The sequence below is a fragment of the Colletotrichum fructicola genome (genome assembly GCF_000319635.2).
Source record: "Colletotrichum fructicola Nara gc5 chromosome Unknown KSG_Nara_v1_contig06, whole genome shotgun sequence".
NCBI lineage: Eukaryota > Fungi > Ascomycota > Sordariomycetes > Glomerellales > Glomerellaceae > Colletotrichum > Colletotrichum fructicola.
In genome coordinates this window covers 3456922-3473088 of record NW_027094056.1, presented here as the reverse complement: position 1 = coordinate 3473088, position 16167 = coordinate 3456922, and the positions used below count along the sequence as shown (strand labels likewise).

At 53.4% G+C, this 16167-nt stretch overlaps 2 protein-coding genes across 2 annotated transcripts; one reads left to right on the top strand and one right to left on the bottom strand.

The window, feature by feature from the left end:
- Positions 1-74: 74 nt before the first annotated feature.
- CGGC5_v011218 (putative transcriptional regulatory protein) lies at positions 75-2840 on the bottom strand (the record flags this gene model as incomplete). The annotated part of the gene is made up of 8 exons (XM_032028668.1): positions 75-489; positions 549-905; positions 958-1289; positions 1351-1649; positions 1710-2161; positions 2327-2448; positions 2644-2667; positions 2787-2840. The coding sequence occupies 8 exons, from the start codon at positions 2838-2840 to the stop codon at positions 75-77; spliced, it is 2055 nt and encodes a 684-aa protein (XP_031891575.1).
- Positions 2841-14600: 11760 nt separating this feature from the next.
- On the top strand, positions 14601-15758 carry CGGC5_v011217 (SWIRM domain-containing protein; the record flags this gene model as incomplete). Its single annotated transcript, XM_032028671.2, has 1 exon — positions 14601-15758. One exon carries the CDS (start codon positions 14601-14603, stop codon positions 15756-15758), a length of 1158 nt encoding a protein of 385 aa, XP_031891300.2.
- Between the last annotated feature and the right edge of the window lie 409 nt (positions 15759-16167).

Genomic DNA, 16167 nt, shown 5'->3' with positions numbered 1-16167 from the left:
CAACGAGACACATCCTATGCAGGCCCTACACTTGAGGCCTCTTTTCTGTTGTGACGGACACATTCTAGTTCCAACTAAGTAAATTGAGATAAGTCCTCCTCGAGTAGCCCCATCATGTACTGGCTTCCCGAGAACCAGTTTCCTAGCTGCGCAGTTTGCATTGTTGGCTGAGAAATGCCGCCGGTTTCGATCCCTTGGATGGGAAATTCGGTCGGTGGGAATCCAAGCGCGCTGAGGTACACATCGAATTCATCATTTATGGGACCCCTCTCCTCCGATTGCTGCGATTTTGTCTCTACATAGAGAAGCGCCACGTTGTAAAGCATCTGGCAGAGCTGGTGTAGCTTTTCCACCGGCTCTGATAGCGCGCAGGCTGGTCGCAGAGAGGCAACAAAGTCGTTCAGTCGCTTGAGGTCCTCCGCACTGGACGTATCGATCACGTGACAGAAAAGTACGAAGAACGGTGTGAACGGCGTCAGCAGTATCGCCCTAGCGCATGGGGAGGGATGTCAGAAACTTGATCACAACAATCGTCTGCGGTCTCATACCAATGGACGTATACGGCTTTTAGGTGACGCCCCTCTTCGGCGATTCTTTGCATGCATTCGAGATGCAATTGCATGGCAAAACGAGCTGTCTCGATGCACTCCTGTGAGAAACGGGTCGAGGATCCTTCGGGGGCAGGAAGGGCTCGATATATCAGGGTCAAGGTTGACTGAAAGGTGAGCTCGTCGCCACGGAGATGGATGTCTAGAATAGACGATGCATTGAGCGCTTTCAGGCCGAAAAGTGCCTGTTCCCGCACGTGTGAAGCCGCAGCCATGATGCTCTTTTGCTCGGCCTCAAGACGGCGAACTGTTTCCAGGCGCTCCTCTTGAGACTGGCCCAGAGCCAAAGGGCTATATCTAAAGACCGGTCAATTGAATATCGCGCGAAGGTCGATTCGGAGAGCTCAACAGTTGTTCATAGACCCTGTGCTGGATCTCGGCTTGTTTGATCCACGTTGTGATAACGACTCCCCACGGATCCGCCACCATCGTGTTGTCCACTCTCCTCGGCAGCGTGACGTCCCAGTCTTGGATCACAGAAGCTCTCCCTGTCCTCAAAGACAAGGTTTTGTCTAGCATGTATACGTGCCAGAACAGCAAGGTTTTGATGTCTCTGGGGCCAGCACTTTCGCTCCTACTCTGCGAAACGCGGTGGTATCCTAACGTTTGACAGAGACTGGCAGCAGTAGAGGTGAATAACCAAGCGAGAGAGGCTTTCGATACATCGACCGCATACACAGCCTGTTTATCATGTCATTTTCATGTGATCGACAAAATAAGACTGCGATGTACGAGGACTCACCGCCACGAGCAGTGCCTCGATGCTTTCCACCTTCGCCGGCAGCATTAAGGGCAGACAAGACAAGGCTGTTTCCAGGTTATTTTGACACATGTATTGATACCTCTCAAATTCCTCTCGTGCAGTGGCATCGGAAGCCAGGTATGCCTGCTCCATGAACAAGTAAAAGAGGGCACCATTGACAATGATAAAAGTAGTGTCAGCGAAGGTGTCGGTGCAGAAGTATACCCGACGACAGAGCTCTGCCAGGTCGTCAACATCCAAAAAGGAGCACGCCAATGAGAAGATTCCCGGGGGAGAAGCTATGTGCCACATTAATTATGAATTTCCTGACCACAGTGCGAGGGCGGCTGGTGACCTACCTTTCATGTGTTTGAGCAAGGCAACTACCGCATTCATAGGCGGCATGGGTAGATCAGGCAGGCCACCAGGAGGGAGAGGCTGCTGCGAGCGAAATCGGAACTCTTTGGTTGACGAGACCTTGTTCTGCATGGAAACGATCTGGCGGAGGGATGAAAGAGCGGCGTGCATATTTGGTGGGACATCTTGAAGTGATGTTCTCTGCACGGCATTTTCGATGAAGTCGCTGGCAAACATGGTGTGGGCCGTTAGTGACAGGTCCCCCTCAAAGGCAGAATCAGAGTCTGCGCCGTCCTGAGTGAGCGCGGAGGCATCCCCTATGGTCGAAGCTGACGGGGTGATGTGCCTCGCCCTGGTTGGGTCCCACGAAGGCGCGCTTCCAGGGTTTGTAAGACTCCTCAAAAGCTCCTCAATGTTCGACAGCCGTTCCTCGATCAAGTCGATCTTCTTCTCACTGTAGATTTGAACGTATCCCGCGTCAGCTTTGGACAACCGGTTTCTTACACACGCGATTCGGAAATATGCCCGGGGAAACCCCTGATCAACAGCGGCATCTCGTGAAGTCTGGATTCGGGACAGGATGACGAAGGGACAGATAAGTGGTAGGGGAGAGGCGTACTATTGAAGGGATATGAGGACGCGATGTCTCTGTTCTTTTGGCTTTTGACCAACGCCGTTTGAGCTGCAAGGGCGTTGAGTTATGCGGCAGTTGGAGCACGGCGAGCTTTTATCACAGCGGATCTGTAACCGAGGCCACAATAGGCCTAATGTCAGTCGAAACGATACACCATTCACTCACATAGAATGAAATGATTAAAGGAAGTTTGGGAACTAAGATAGGGGTGAAGGGGTGGCGGTGCAGAACAGCATAGGTGCCCAGATCTTGGGAGGTTGTATGGAGCAGGCCCGAGAAGTAGATGGAACGGGACTACCAACTTTGCGGGTACGACACTGATCACACTGTATGGCGAGAAATTGGATTAGCCTTAGTGAAGCGGACGAGCAAGAAAGACGTAGAGTGACAGAAAGGCAGTGGTGAGTGGTGTAGAAGCGAATGGGTTGTCTGAATGTGGACATACTGCTCGACGGAGGCCCTGGTCATCGGGGCCCGCGGACCGGGAGTCTGACTCCATCCTCAAAGAGATGGCACTGAGCCGCGTTGTGCCGTGTTACTACTGCGATGTCTAGCAGACTTTGATTCTCTCTGCAGTTATGCTGCAGGCTGATGCACTTTGTCTTTGTAGTACGGGCCCTGAGCTGAGCCTGGACGGAGCCGGGTGAGAAGCGCGGGCAAAGAAGGGCGTAAGCGTCGGTAGAGGGGATGGGAGGTGCAGACGAAGGCGCTGGAATAATGGCCCCGGCGGGTAGGAGAGCGAGCGGGCGGGCGAAATGGAAAGGTTATCACTGTGTCGTTGATACGGTTAGGTTGGGCCACGAGCAAGCCAAGCCCATAGTCGATTGCCTCTGCTTCTCGGCAAAGTTCTCCGGCGGCTGGCTCATTGAGACAACAGTACCTACCTATGGACGGACAATGGGCGTCACCAAGAGTGCGGACGACCGGGGGCGGTGCGGTGCGGTACGATGCGGTGCGATGTACTATGTAGTGGGCCCTGCCTGAGGAAGGTCCGAACGAGACCTACCTAGGTAAGGTAGGTAGGCACCTAAGGCAACTGGGGAACCTACGAGTGAGGAGGCAGGGTTGTGGCGAGTGAAGCAGTCTGTACACTACTGCGTAATTATTGAATACCTTAGGTAAGACAACCAACCTATTTTATGATTTGCTCCTCACTCTCAATCTCTCTCACGCTGCACGGACACCCGCGGGTGCCCGAGGAGTGGACGGCAACTCGCTCAATTCACCACACAATTGCGACTACCGCGCAAGCAACATATGACGCATTGAACCATCGCGGTTTTCTCCCGCTTTGCTTAAGCTTTCGTCAGCGCTTCAAGGGTCGTCGCACCAGCATTACCCGCAGCGCAGCACCAGCCACGCTCTTTTACCAACATCTCAACCCCTGCCTTGCCTGTCGAACCCGACTCGACTCCACCATGTCCGAGTTGCTCGCACATCCGCCATCATACCGACCAGAGAAGTGGCAGGCAGCTCGCAGGCAACGTACCCATGGAGTGACAAACTGCTGCAGTAGTCGGCAAGGACAGGGCCACTTGTTCTCTAGATTCTGAACTCAAGAACACTACGAATGTTCGTACCTTCGCAATCTTCCGTCCAGCCGAAACTCTCCTATTCATCTTTGTGCCGGATGTGCTGAACCGAGGCCTATCTGATTCGTCAGCAGCTGTGCGCAGGCCAGTTCAGCAAATCCGCGAGAAGTATCAGTGACGATGGCAGCAGCCATCCAATTTCCGGTCAGCCTCCGGATCGGGATCGGGAATTGGCCCCACCCCGGATCGGAGGTCCACCCCTGGGTAATACCGGCATCAGGCGTACTGGGTGAGGTCGCGTAATCAATCAATCACTCTCTATGACAGAAGCTTCGCGATTAAAGAGATCGCACATAACGAAACAGATCATCGGTCGCATCTAGAAAGACGAGCCCACCTGTTCTTCCTGTGGGCTCGTCGTTGTCGTCGTCGTCGTGGCCTCCCTCGTTGGTGTTATTGCTCCTACTATCGTTTCTATGACTGATACAATTATCATCGTCGTCTCGGTATACCTGGACTTGCTATTGTCATGCATCAGTCTACAAAGTATAAAGAGGACATAGCCGCGCAGACACAAGAAATTTAGAGGCGGTCTCAAAGAGACAATCAATGTACAGATTCAGTGTGCAAATGTGTCTTATCTTATCTCTTATCTTATCTCACTAGACGTTGGAGAACTCCCTCGCGCCTGTGGTGCCCATCTCTGACACTTTAATAGGCTGTGCATTTCGCCCGTCTTCAATATAGCGCCGGCCTCGTGCACTCCGACACAAATACCCTCCCATGCCGCATCGAGGGAGCAGGTGTGATGCAGCGTAAAAGATGTCAGCCGTCGCAGTCGGCGGGCATGGATGGCTGGTCACCGCTCCCCAAACGTGCGCGGCTCACCGCGTCACCTCACAACGTCTTCAAGACACAGGCGGTGTTCGCCGCAGGAGATCTTCTTTCCGCTCTTTCCGACGAAATTCTCATCCGCATCTTATCGTGTTTGTCGACATTGGATCTGCTGCGCATAGCTCCCGTATCCCGTCGTTTTCATCGTCTTTCCTCTGATTCACAACTGTGGCGGACGCTATATTATCATCGCTTCGTTCTGCCTCGCGCCCTACGCATACCTGGTTTCCGCGATGGCTCCGCCAGGGAAAGCGCGAAGGTCCATTATTCTTCTAGGCGAACGGTATGGGCCGATGGTGGCTGGGGTCGCAGGGGCGGATCTGGGGAATCAGTCGACTGGAAACGCCAGTACAAACTGCGACACAACTGGGCCAGAGGGACGGCAACAGTCGAAGAGCTGAACGTCGGAGACGCATCTCTCCGATATTCCTTGACGAGTAGGACACTGGCTAAAGTGGCCGAAGGCATTGCCGTCACTGTCGATGGTTTCTCTGGGCTACGGGCTTGGGACCTTAAGACAAGGGAATCAATCGCCCAGATCGGTCTGAATGATGGGAACGACAAGACAACCCCGACATGCATTGCTGTCGATGATCAAGCGCTGGATTTCAGGAGACTGGGCGTAGCAGTTGGGTTTCTGGATGGCACTTTCGGCGTCTGGCAGCTCCATCTCGAAGAAGGTCGCTTTTCGAGGAGATACAAGCAGGAAAAGTCCACCAATGGAAAGTTGGTTGAAATCGCGTATCGACACCCCTTTATTTTGACGGCTACTGAGTCAGTTCTGGTATCGCTGTACAACTTCCAGCAACCGTCTCTGAAACCAACAAGCGAACATGCATGGCAAGAGAAAGAAACGGGCTCGGATGAAAGTGAGATTGAGGCAGGTTCCGAGAGCGCCACGCTTCGAGGATCAGAGTGTGAAATGGAACAATACATTCTGAAGAAGAGCCGGTCTTCAAAAGCAGCAGACAGTCAGGCTGGTGGCCGAGCGGTGGTATCTCTTCAAGCCCCAGTTCTGATGACATGTCTACAGTCACATTCATCGAGGGCCCCGTTGGCACTATCTATCCGGCAGACGGCATCCACAACCATCGCATCAATTGCTTATACTTATTCCACTCGTGAGGGGTGGTCTATCGGTATTCAGGAACTTCACATACGACGACACGGTATGGGTGGACTGTCTACGGCCGAAGTCATATCCACGCGACTTGCTTTCACGACCTCGATCACGGCTTCTTGTTCGACTTCAATGGGCTCCGACAGAGACGACTCAAATGCCCAGGCGCCGATTGTGCAAGTGGAATGTGGCCCGACAGCCCTCTGTTATAACCATCCCTATCTACTGGCGGCCATGGCGGACAACACGCTGGTCCTCCACGTCTGCACGTCGAACGCCACAAAGCTTTCGGTATCGCCAGGTATCCGTCTCTGGGGACATACCTCAGGCATCAGTGACGCCGAGATAACGGCACGGGGTAAAGCTGTCAGTGTCAGCAGCCAGGGAGAAGAGATCCGGGTCTGGGAACTCGAGGGACGGGTCAGTGGGAAAAGCATCGAAGTTCAACCCAACTCAATTGCAAATGGCGCCCTCACATCGGCATATGGACCCTGGTCGGGACCAAGTTCAAGTCGATGTAACGACCGACGCAGTTGGGTCGGCTTCGATGACGAGATGGTCCTCGTGCTGAAGGAAACAAGTGATGGTAGGGAAAGCCTCATGATGTACGACTTTTCGTGATGCCGCCGGCGAGGAGTCACAGTCATTGCATAGCAAGGCTACGAGATCACATTTGGAATACCGTTAGGCAGCCGCCACGCCATGTCCTCTGTCTGCTGCCGATGGTGAGAATCTGAAATTCACGAAGCAAGAATGCGAAAGCTTTGCCGCACGGTCTCTCTTGGCTGCCTTCTTCGCAGAGTGATTACGGTCATGCCGGCGTGGATGTCTACATACTGCCTGCCCGAGGTGCTGTCCATGGACTATGACTCTACGAAAGAGGATTCTACCCTGAAAATCTGCGAATAACATACTGCGAGACTTTCTCTAGGCTCGGCTAGGATGCGACTTGTCGGTTCTTGGACAATTACAGGAGCATGTGCTGTTCTCTGTTGACAATGAAAAAACGAATGGCTAGGTCCAGTGGAAGCCATGATCATTGTGAAGATCCTACTGAGGACCACAAATTATAGGTCTATTTGGAAGCCTGGCATATTTCACTCGCCAATTCGTTGTCTCGCCTCAAAGACGGATTACGAGCAGGCGTGGTTGCTACCGCGAATTGGGAAGAAATGAGCGAGGGTTCGCAAGAGGTCAACCCGCATTTTGTGAAAGAATATGTAAATACATGTTCGCAATTCCGCAACGATGACTTGGTTAAGGAGAGGTGACAAACTTGCACCTGACTTTAGCAGGCAGACACACAATCAACCCTATGATGATGAGGATCCGGGCCTTGTCGCATGGATCCTCACCATGCGTCCGCTTGTCAACCACGGCGCCGTTGGGATTTCCATAATGTAGACGCGCTTTTGTTTCAAACCCGGGCCGGGCTCGACGAAGAATTCTCTTGAGCAGCCGATGACCAGTACACCTCGTTATAGAGCCTGTGAATGTGACAACAAGACAAGAAATGCACACGAGAAAGGCCCTACGCGTGCGGGAAAGCAGATAGGGAGAGTGTTGGTTTGCGCAGATGCGATTGATAAGATTAGATCTGGTCTCAAGCGGCTAATCAAGCTTTGATGCTCAGGCCTGCTCAGTTTCCCTAAGAAACAGTCTTATTTATTTATTATTATTATTTTTCCCGTGCGAGGATTGGTGAAAAGTGTTGTCAGGGTTCGAGCAAATCGCTCTCCTCGCCAGGCCGTGAAAGGCGCATTTGCAATATGACGTACCGCGCATTCTCACCACTGTGAGCCTGATGTATAGCATCTGAGGACGAGTTTCGACGAGGCCTCTCTTCTGAGAAAGCTAGGGACTTCTCCATACATTTCAGACTTGCTGGATAAGGCAGGTCGTTTCTGTGTAGAGACATTGGTTTTCGGGCCAGAAGCCCAGCCAAAGTACTTCATTGGAAATGGGCGTACGCTTTGACATGTGAAATTGATGTGCCCCTCACTTGGTGGTTGGTGGCCTGGTGGTCACCTTCTGAAATTGACATGGGGTCGGCGAAGAGAAATAGAGGGGTGATAAGGATAGGGGGGCCATGCGCTCTCGCTGCTTCTTCCCAAGGCACCTTGACCAGGGTGCCAGGGTAGTGGGTAATTCAGCAAGCGACTTACATAGTACGCAGTACTGTACACGGAGTTGGATGGGCTTTCTGCAATGCCAATTTAGCTCGAGACGGCATTGTTGCGTATCGCGCGTCTCACCAAAATCCATGACAGAGAGCAAGGAGGCACAGGTCAACGAACCCCTCCCCAAGCCCCATTGACTTTGATCCTACCCCTCTTTGAACCCCTCGTCGCGTTGGAACTGGAACCAATTCTCATGATCAGATCACTGCGCCAAAGGAGGAGACAGTTCCATGGACGGATCGCTATCAGGCGAGTACGAACAACCTATGCAGAACTGCAGATAAGACGGGCTCGCTGTAGCTAAAACACTACGAACTGGGGTTGGAAAGGCGGGCAATCCGAGGCACGAAGCGCCATCGTGCCGTTTGGTCCGTTCTAATCATCGCTCACCAAATTCCGGCGGCGCGGGTCGGTCATCCCACGAGACCACACGCCGCAGGCTGTAGAGCGACCAACCAGCCGCCCCCGCCTTTGCGGTTGATGGATGTATCAAGGATGGTAGCAGAGAAGATGGACGGGGAGGAGGGTGGTTAGGCAGGTCATGTGGCAGTCATTGCTCATACCCAAAGGGTGTAGTGGTCGTCCATACATGTAAAGGAAGACGGTCCAAGGCAATCCTAACGCTGTGAGGTGTACGACAGACACAGGCCACTTGGTTCAGAAAGCGATACGCCTCGTTATCGTCGTAATCAGTGTCGATCGGTGTTGCGCAAGTGACACAACTCCGACGGGACCCTCTACTACAGACGGGCGCGTGCTATCGATGGCGCCCGTTCCCACTATCGATAAGCCTCTAAAGCCTGCCGCAAGTGAGACATTCAACAACAGGGTGTCAAGGGGAGAGAATAAACACGGCAAAGGTCGCCTTGTTTTCCCTCCAACACATAAGCATCACTAACTTCTTTTTCCAGCCGCGGCGAGCTTGTTTCTCGGGGCGGCATTCAAAACTCGAGTTGTTTCTCCCTCTCCGCTACCCGCGAGAACCGCGAAAGAGGGCCAGTTTGTGTTTAGCCTTGCGCTTCGACAGATGCCCAAACAAGATGCACGTTGCGAAGCCTTCTCATACTCTGTTGGCGTATGTCGACTTGTCGCTTTGCCCATGGAAAATTCAGGATGGGCGAAGTCCGTTGTGACTAGGTCACCCCACCCCCATTGGCTAATGATGCGCATATTTTGGGACCAGATCCCCCATCAGCAAGCTCCTGATCTGTCGTGCTGCAGGTGCTCCGACGGGTTCAATGCCAGATTTTCTCAGGGATTGTGGCCACCCCAGAATGCCTCTGACAATGGTCCAATGGCTGGCGCGCTGGTGGGAGAAGTTGGTAGACGGCCGTGGAAGCGCTGCGGCAAAACGACGGCCGCAGCTGGAGACTGGAGGAAGCCAGCAACATGACAGGGGCAACGCAGGGCCGAGAGATCTAGACTTCAGTGTTGCTTACATTTGTATAAGTATTCCCAGCCTTTTGTGACTCTCACGGGGAAATAGTACAATCGAACCATGGAACAGTACAGAAAGTGATTGTGGGGCAGGAGAGGAAAGAGAGACGGTTGCTGGTGAAGAAGGCCGGGACGGTTAGAGGCGCTGGCTAAGGCACCTTCGCCGTGCTTTAGGGCCTTCCAAGGTTCACTGCTGGGGTAGTCCCACAGATGGCGGAGGTATCCGTACCTTGGTGCTGTAAAAGATACATGCGCAGGCACGCAGGATACTTTCTGAGCTGCCAACGGCATGTCTACTTCCCAACGAATAGGTCTAGGTGCCTTAGTACGGATACATCCCTCCCTTATCGCTTGGGCTTCCCAGCTGTGACGTCTTATCGATAAGCAGAAGGGAAGCTAAGCCCGATCAGACCGGACAGGGAGGGGGTCAAGCGTTTCGAAATCATGCGCCAACCACGACACTCAGTCACTCACAGCTTGAGTGGATAAGGTCACATAGGACCACGACGGGACCAACGAAGGAGGCCGCCTTTTCTGGCTCCGTCTCCATCTGGATGTCGACCTGGTCGACCTTGTCGCAGTTTTCCTTGTGACTCACACTTGAATACACCACCAATTTGAAGAATCTTTTCGTTTCTGAGTAACTCTGGGAACAGAAGAGTCATTCGGGCCGCGCCAGCTACCTAGGTGCCACAGTGCACTGTAGACATTGCCCGACCAAGAGTAGAGCAAGGTACCTGGACACCGTGCAATGGTCACCTTGCGAGAAACAGAGCCACTTCTCACGCTCAATGCCGTTTCCAAGGCAGAAACAGTCGCAGACAGACTCACTCATTAATATCTGATTGGCTGGTGTCAATTCCATCAATTGACGGCTGAACATAGTCCGGAGCCCTGCGCGTGGGAGGCAGCCCGTCGCTGCCAACTTCCCTGACCCCGCGCCTGCACAGAGCCCAGCCATTAAGGTACGCCGTAGTTCGTTTCCTCAGGCGCCTGTTGCATTGCGCAATTGAGCGGTCAACAAGCCCCTCATTGGACAATTGCACAATTGCGTGGCGACCGACCCGAGTGTCTACCAAGTACATCGTCCCCACGGCTTCGTTTGTTATGCCTCTGCCACGCTTCCCGCATCAATTGGCAAGTAAGGGCACAAGAGACCAAAGCATTGTGTTCCCCACTCGGCAATTACACGTGTGCGTGTTGGACGGAGGGCTGCTTCCAATGGCCAGAGCTACTGAATTCCTACCGCCGTGCCTCTGCCGCGCTACTGCTGCTGTTTTTTTGTTGTTGTTGCTGTTGCTGTTGTCCGAGACGCTGTCTCCTCTGATGTGATGTCAGGCATGGAACCAGATGCAAGGCACCGTGATCCGAGCAGATTGGTTTCATGACAGGTGTCCCCTGCGCATCGTGCATTTGTTTGGGCCTTTCCGCCGCTGCGCTGGCCCCATTGGATGCGTTGGGCCACGATGAGTTGCATGACCGACAGAAACATGCGCGAATAGCCCCAGGGCCAACTGAGACTATGGTGCCTGCTTCCACTTCGTCTTGCACTCGGCTTGTACAGCATCTCTGCATTTCTTCTTTTTCAACATAGCTCCACACGATCAAGACAGTCACCGTCGAGCTTGTAGTCACGGTCCGATGGGGCCACGCCTGTCCTCAGATGGGGCCTTCAACAATAGTTCGGACCGGTATCAGAAGAAACATAGGTCCAACCCAATCCGGTTCCGAAATGAGGCGGGTAGGCTTGAGCAAAGTCCTCTGGCTTAACTGTCACCAGAAGCTTCCTGGTGCTTTCTCTCAGCTTCTTCCCGTGCCATCCCATGTTTTTGCTCGGCGAGGCTAAAGGCACCAACACCCTCCCCCCCTTCTCTGTGTCATCGTCGTCAACCGCAACGCCATCTCAACTCTCAGCCGCTCCAGCCCTGTGTACGGTTCTGCAGTCCCGGGCCCTTCCACTTGCCTTTATGTCTTTGGTTTTGTTACTGGGCTCAACGAATGGGGCTTAGACCTTGGATCATCACGCAGGCATACAGTGAACCATGGATGCGCCGTTATTCAGCCCGCGTCGCAGCTCATTGAGGCCAAGCGGGATCTGTGAACTTTGCCAGCCAGGCACTGTGTCGGAAGACGTCTTGCCTATCCTACGCCTACAAAGTGCAGTGAGGTGGATTGGAACCAGGCGGCCACTTGGATTTTGTGCTCCAGCTTCACAATGGTTTGAACCCCTGGTCTTGGGTTCCGATCAGGCACCCAGCTATCGACTTCTAATGCGGCGGGTACGGAGAAGGTTCAGCTTCAAGGCCAAATATCATTGGGTTCAAGTTGGTGGTAAACTGGTGTGCCTCAAGAAAGTGCATCTCATTGGGCATTGAGCGAAAACCCAGTGACTCTTTGTTCGAGACCCGGAATCAGAGACAGGCTGTCACCCGCCCAACCCTCTTGACACACAAGCACACACACACACACACCCTGGGACTAGGTGCCGTCAGATGGACCGTTCTTGATGCCATGCAGGAGCTAGGGGAGAGAGAAAAGATTGCTCTGGGGCATAGCATAGCATTGCGGGAACGGAGAGGTCGTTCGTCATTTGATTTGCTGGGCGGGGCTGATTTGTTGGTCGAGCGCGCATCGACGGAGCCACTGCCATGCTGTGAGAAACATACTAGCAACTCGTACAGAGTAGTAGCCTACCAAAGACTCTGGGCATAATGTAGGTACGGTGGTAGACGTGGTAGCACTGGTCAATTGACTCAAGGCAGAGTCAATTGAGAGCCATTGGCGATGGCGAGGCAAATTTATGGGGACGTCAGCCAGGAGACATGCGGTTTTCTATACATACATTGCGCAGGCATGTAGCTTCGAGCTGGCCAGACTTAGGAAGAGGACTGCAAAGGAAAGGCTGACGGGATAACTCTTCCTCTTCTTACATCTTACAAGCCATGGCGGCGGGGGAGGGGCAGTGAGGTGAAAGACGGCGACTTTGGGCTATCCTTTGTTTGCAAATGGGATGCGGTGGACGAATTAGCCGGTGCTTTCGGTGGTGGCCTAAGAAAGTACCACCAGCTCAGACAGAGGTACGGATTCGGTAGAGAGTATACATGATGCGCTCCATGCCCAAAAATACCGAACTGAGTGAGGGGCGCTGATGACTCTACCTAGGTGTCCGTCCGTACTGGCCGAATTGACAAAATGCTGTAAGACGCTAGTTGCACCCCCCTGACTGCTCGGGAGGTAGGGACGGTGAGGCGTGAGTTTAAGCAATGAGGGAGTGGTGCTATGACTAATCCAGATGGCCGAAGGGCTCCTTCGGGAGGACAGGCAGGTGGTCAAACGGGGGGTGGCGCGTGGGCATGGTCCAGCCAGTCCAGTGACTCTTTCCAACCAGAAACAGATGTCACGGTGCGCTAGAGGAAGGGAAGTCCCACTTTCCACGTCCACGTCCACGTCCACCTCACGTCCGCGCCCAACACGGTCATGCACCATCCACGTCGGTCCCGTCGCGCCTGCCCAAGGCAAAATCAGGTACATGTAAGGTAAGGTAAGGTACCTACCTAGAGAAAGGTGCCTACCTTACCTTGCACCACCTCATACACCCCCAGACTGTTTGTCACTGCCTCGGTGTTTCCCATCTTTGCCATGCCCGGCTGCGGTCTCGTCCTCCGTCCCTGCCGTTCATGTTCGCTCGCTACCTTCCATACCTCCTGTAGGCCTCGCTGCAAGTGGGTAACGGTTATAAGGTACCTAGGTAAGGTAGGTAGGTAACGACGGTCGAAGTTGGGGGATCCATCTTGCAGTCCTTTCGTCGTGTCTGCCTTCAGAAAGGTGCCTACCTCCACGGCAAGGCGAGTGTAAAAGCAGCAGGGTACAAACAGTTTGAAGAGGGTACTTCTGGCACTTCCTATCAATGCGGCGAGGACCAGGTACTTTCGCTTGCCGCAAGCAGTACCTACCTACTTACCTACCTCACACTCCATACCTCTGGACTGTAAGGTAAGGTACCTTATGGAGGTAGGTACCCAGACACGGATCTGAACCTACCTACCTTACCTTACGTTACTATGCAGTAGGTATCTAGCAGTGTGCAAGTAAGGTAGGTAGCCAGGTGCCTCCTACCTTCCCTCTTGACCCAACTCTTCCACTTCCTTCCCATCATCCGCTTTGCGCCAGGCTTCGCTTCTTCGCCTTGTTTCCATTCCTTCTTATTCTGCCCGTCGCTTCCTGTCCTGCGCTTCGTCGTCCCGCTTCCTCCTTTCTCCCTTCTCTGCTCGGTTGCTGCATACATACCTACCCTCAAGTATTCTGCTCGTCCCAGTCAACCCGCGCAGGAAACCCGCTCTAACCCTGTCTTATCCGTCGCCACACCCACCCACCCACGTCTGCCTAAGTAACTACCGACCTTACCTTACCTCACTTCCCTACCTACTTTCCCTTACACATCGCCCGCTGTTGCCGCCACCAACCGCCCCTCAGCGCCGTATCAATCGACAACTCTTCACTCATCTCCAATTGCGCCCTCGCCCCCCACAGGCCTACCGCTCTGCCATTGCTGAATCCATTAAAGTCAATGGATTTCCACCCTCTCGGTCCATCGCACAAGTAATTGCATAGCATTACATTTCTTTTCCCATTGGCGACTCACCACGTCAGCGACCGGTCGCAGTAAGGCGACAATCAAGCAGTCTCCAGCAGCGGACGTCATCATCCGTGTCCAGGCACCGATATCTAGCAACGACAACATCCCATTGACAACCTCAATTGCACCACAATCAATCCATCCCCCAGTCACACCACTGTGAGCACGAGAGACGAAAGACGAGAGACTGGCTGCCAAATTCTCAATTGCGCCCTTCGTCACCAAGACGCCACACTAATCTGTCTTGATTCGGCCGTCTTCCTTTCTCCGAAACCCAATCTCACCTCCGATATCTCCATCCTCGCTTCGCCACCCCCGACGACATATCATGGCTGACAAACCCACCAATTCCATATCTTCCCACTCTCCCGCCGCTGCCAACTCAGCTCAAATTATCCAAACCATTGCTTACAGCATGTCCAAATCGCAACCATCTACATTTGCGTCCATCAACCAGACAATGGATGCCAACTACGCCAATATCCCCTCTCAGCCTGCAGTGGCTCGGGACTCTTCCAAGAAGGTCTTCGACATCAGTAGCCTCATGTCGCCTCCCGAAGCTCAGCCTTACGATAGCTTTTCACAAGGTCAACAGCATGCCTCGTCAGCATCAGTCATTCACCGGAGCCATGGGTCGGCGAAACCTAGTATGCCCATGTCCCCCCCTGTCTCGCCATATATCACAGATTCCGCAAATGGTCCTGCTCCCGATATTCCGGCGGGCATGTCAAAGGATCCTATCCTGTATCCTCGCGAGGAGACAGCATCGAGCCCAACCCAGCCGCCTCTGTTTCCCACGACCGAAGCGATCGAGCACCGCCGCATCGTTGACGAGCACATCGGTGCCCGTCCCCCGGGTCTCTTTCGCGAAGGTTCGCCTCCTCAACCAGAAGATTATGAGCTGCTTCTGCAATGCAAGTCTCAGGCAATCGAACTTTTCAGCAGGGACAGAAAAGCCTGGTTCGAAAAGGAACGCGACCAAGTCAGGGCCGATCGGAAACTGAACAGCGCCCGCTGGAATAGCGTCGTGCGATATCAGACCATTGCCCCCGCCAAGTCCGTACCTGCCAAGACGACGAAGCCGCTCTCTGCCAAACCAAAGATTACTTCCTCTGCAAACCCCAAGACCGATCGAGTTGTGAAACCTTCGCAGGCTCCTCGGCCCGTTCGCAACAGTCCTCCCACCCGGCATGTCCGTCGTGTTAGTGCTACGCCGGACCCCGCCCGCCGCGTTGTTGCTCCAAACAGAGAGGATCGCGATTTCGCAGCGTTGCCCGACTACTGCCCACCGGTGTCTTCTCTGCCTGATAAGTCGAATTCTCTGAAGGTTGACTGGAAGGGCGCTCCCATAGATCTGAGCGACGATTCAAACATCAACCTCCTTCACCCGGATGAGGCAAGCCTGGCAGCCAATCTCCGGCTCGACTGCGCTACATATCTCACCAGCAAGCGTCGCATCTTTGCCCGCCGGCTGGAGTGTGCCAAGGTCGGAAAGGAATTCCGCAAGACCGACGCTCAGCAAGCTTGTAAGATCGACGTCAACAAGGCTTCGAAGCTATGGACTGCGTTCGACAAAGTTGGCTGGTTGGACCTCAAGTGGATGAGCCAGTACATCTAAATATCTGCTCGATGCCTTTTCTCTTTCGATAGGTCATCCGGTATGACTGATCGTCCTCTTACTAGGAAATCATACCTGCCACCTTTGTCTTTGTTACGACGACGGCTTATGACGACATTGGTTTTTTCACGACTTCAGCCATATATCATGATACACAGGCTTTCACGATCAGGTTTTCAAGCACTGTTTTTACTCGAGTTTCGGATCATTGCATAAGCTGCTTCGGTTTTGGGATTGTCTGACGAATATCTTGAGGCAACGAGAAGCAGTTGGCCAGTTGCCCATTTCATACCCTTAGTCCATTAGGACGGGCGCATTTTACTCATATCTTTAACCCCGGTTTTTTGAAGGGTTTGCCTCACATCAGCATCATACCACGGACGCTGCCTCAACATATCAGAGCATTAGG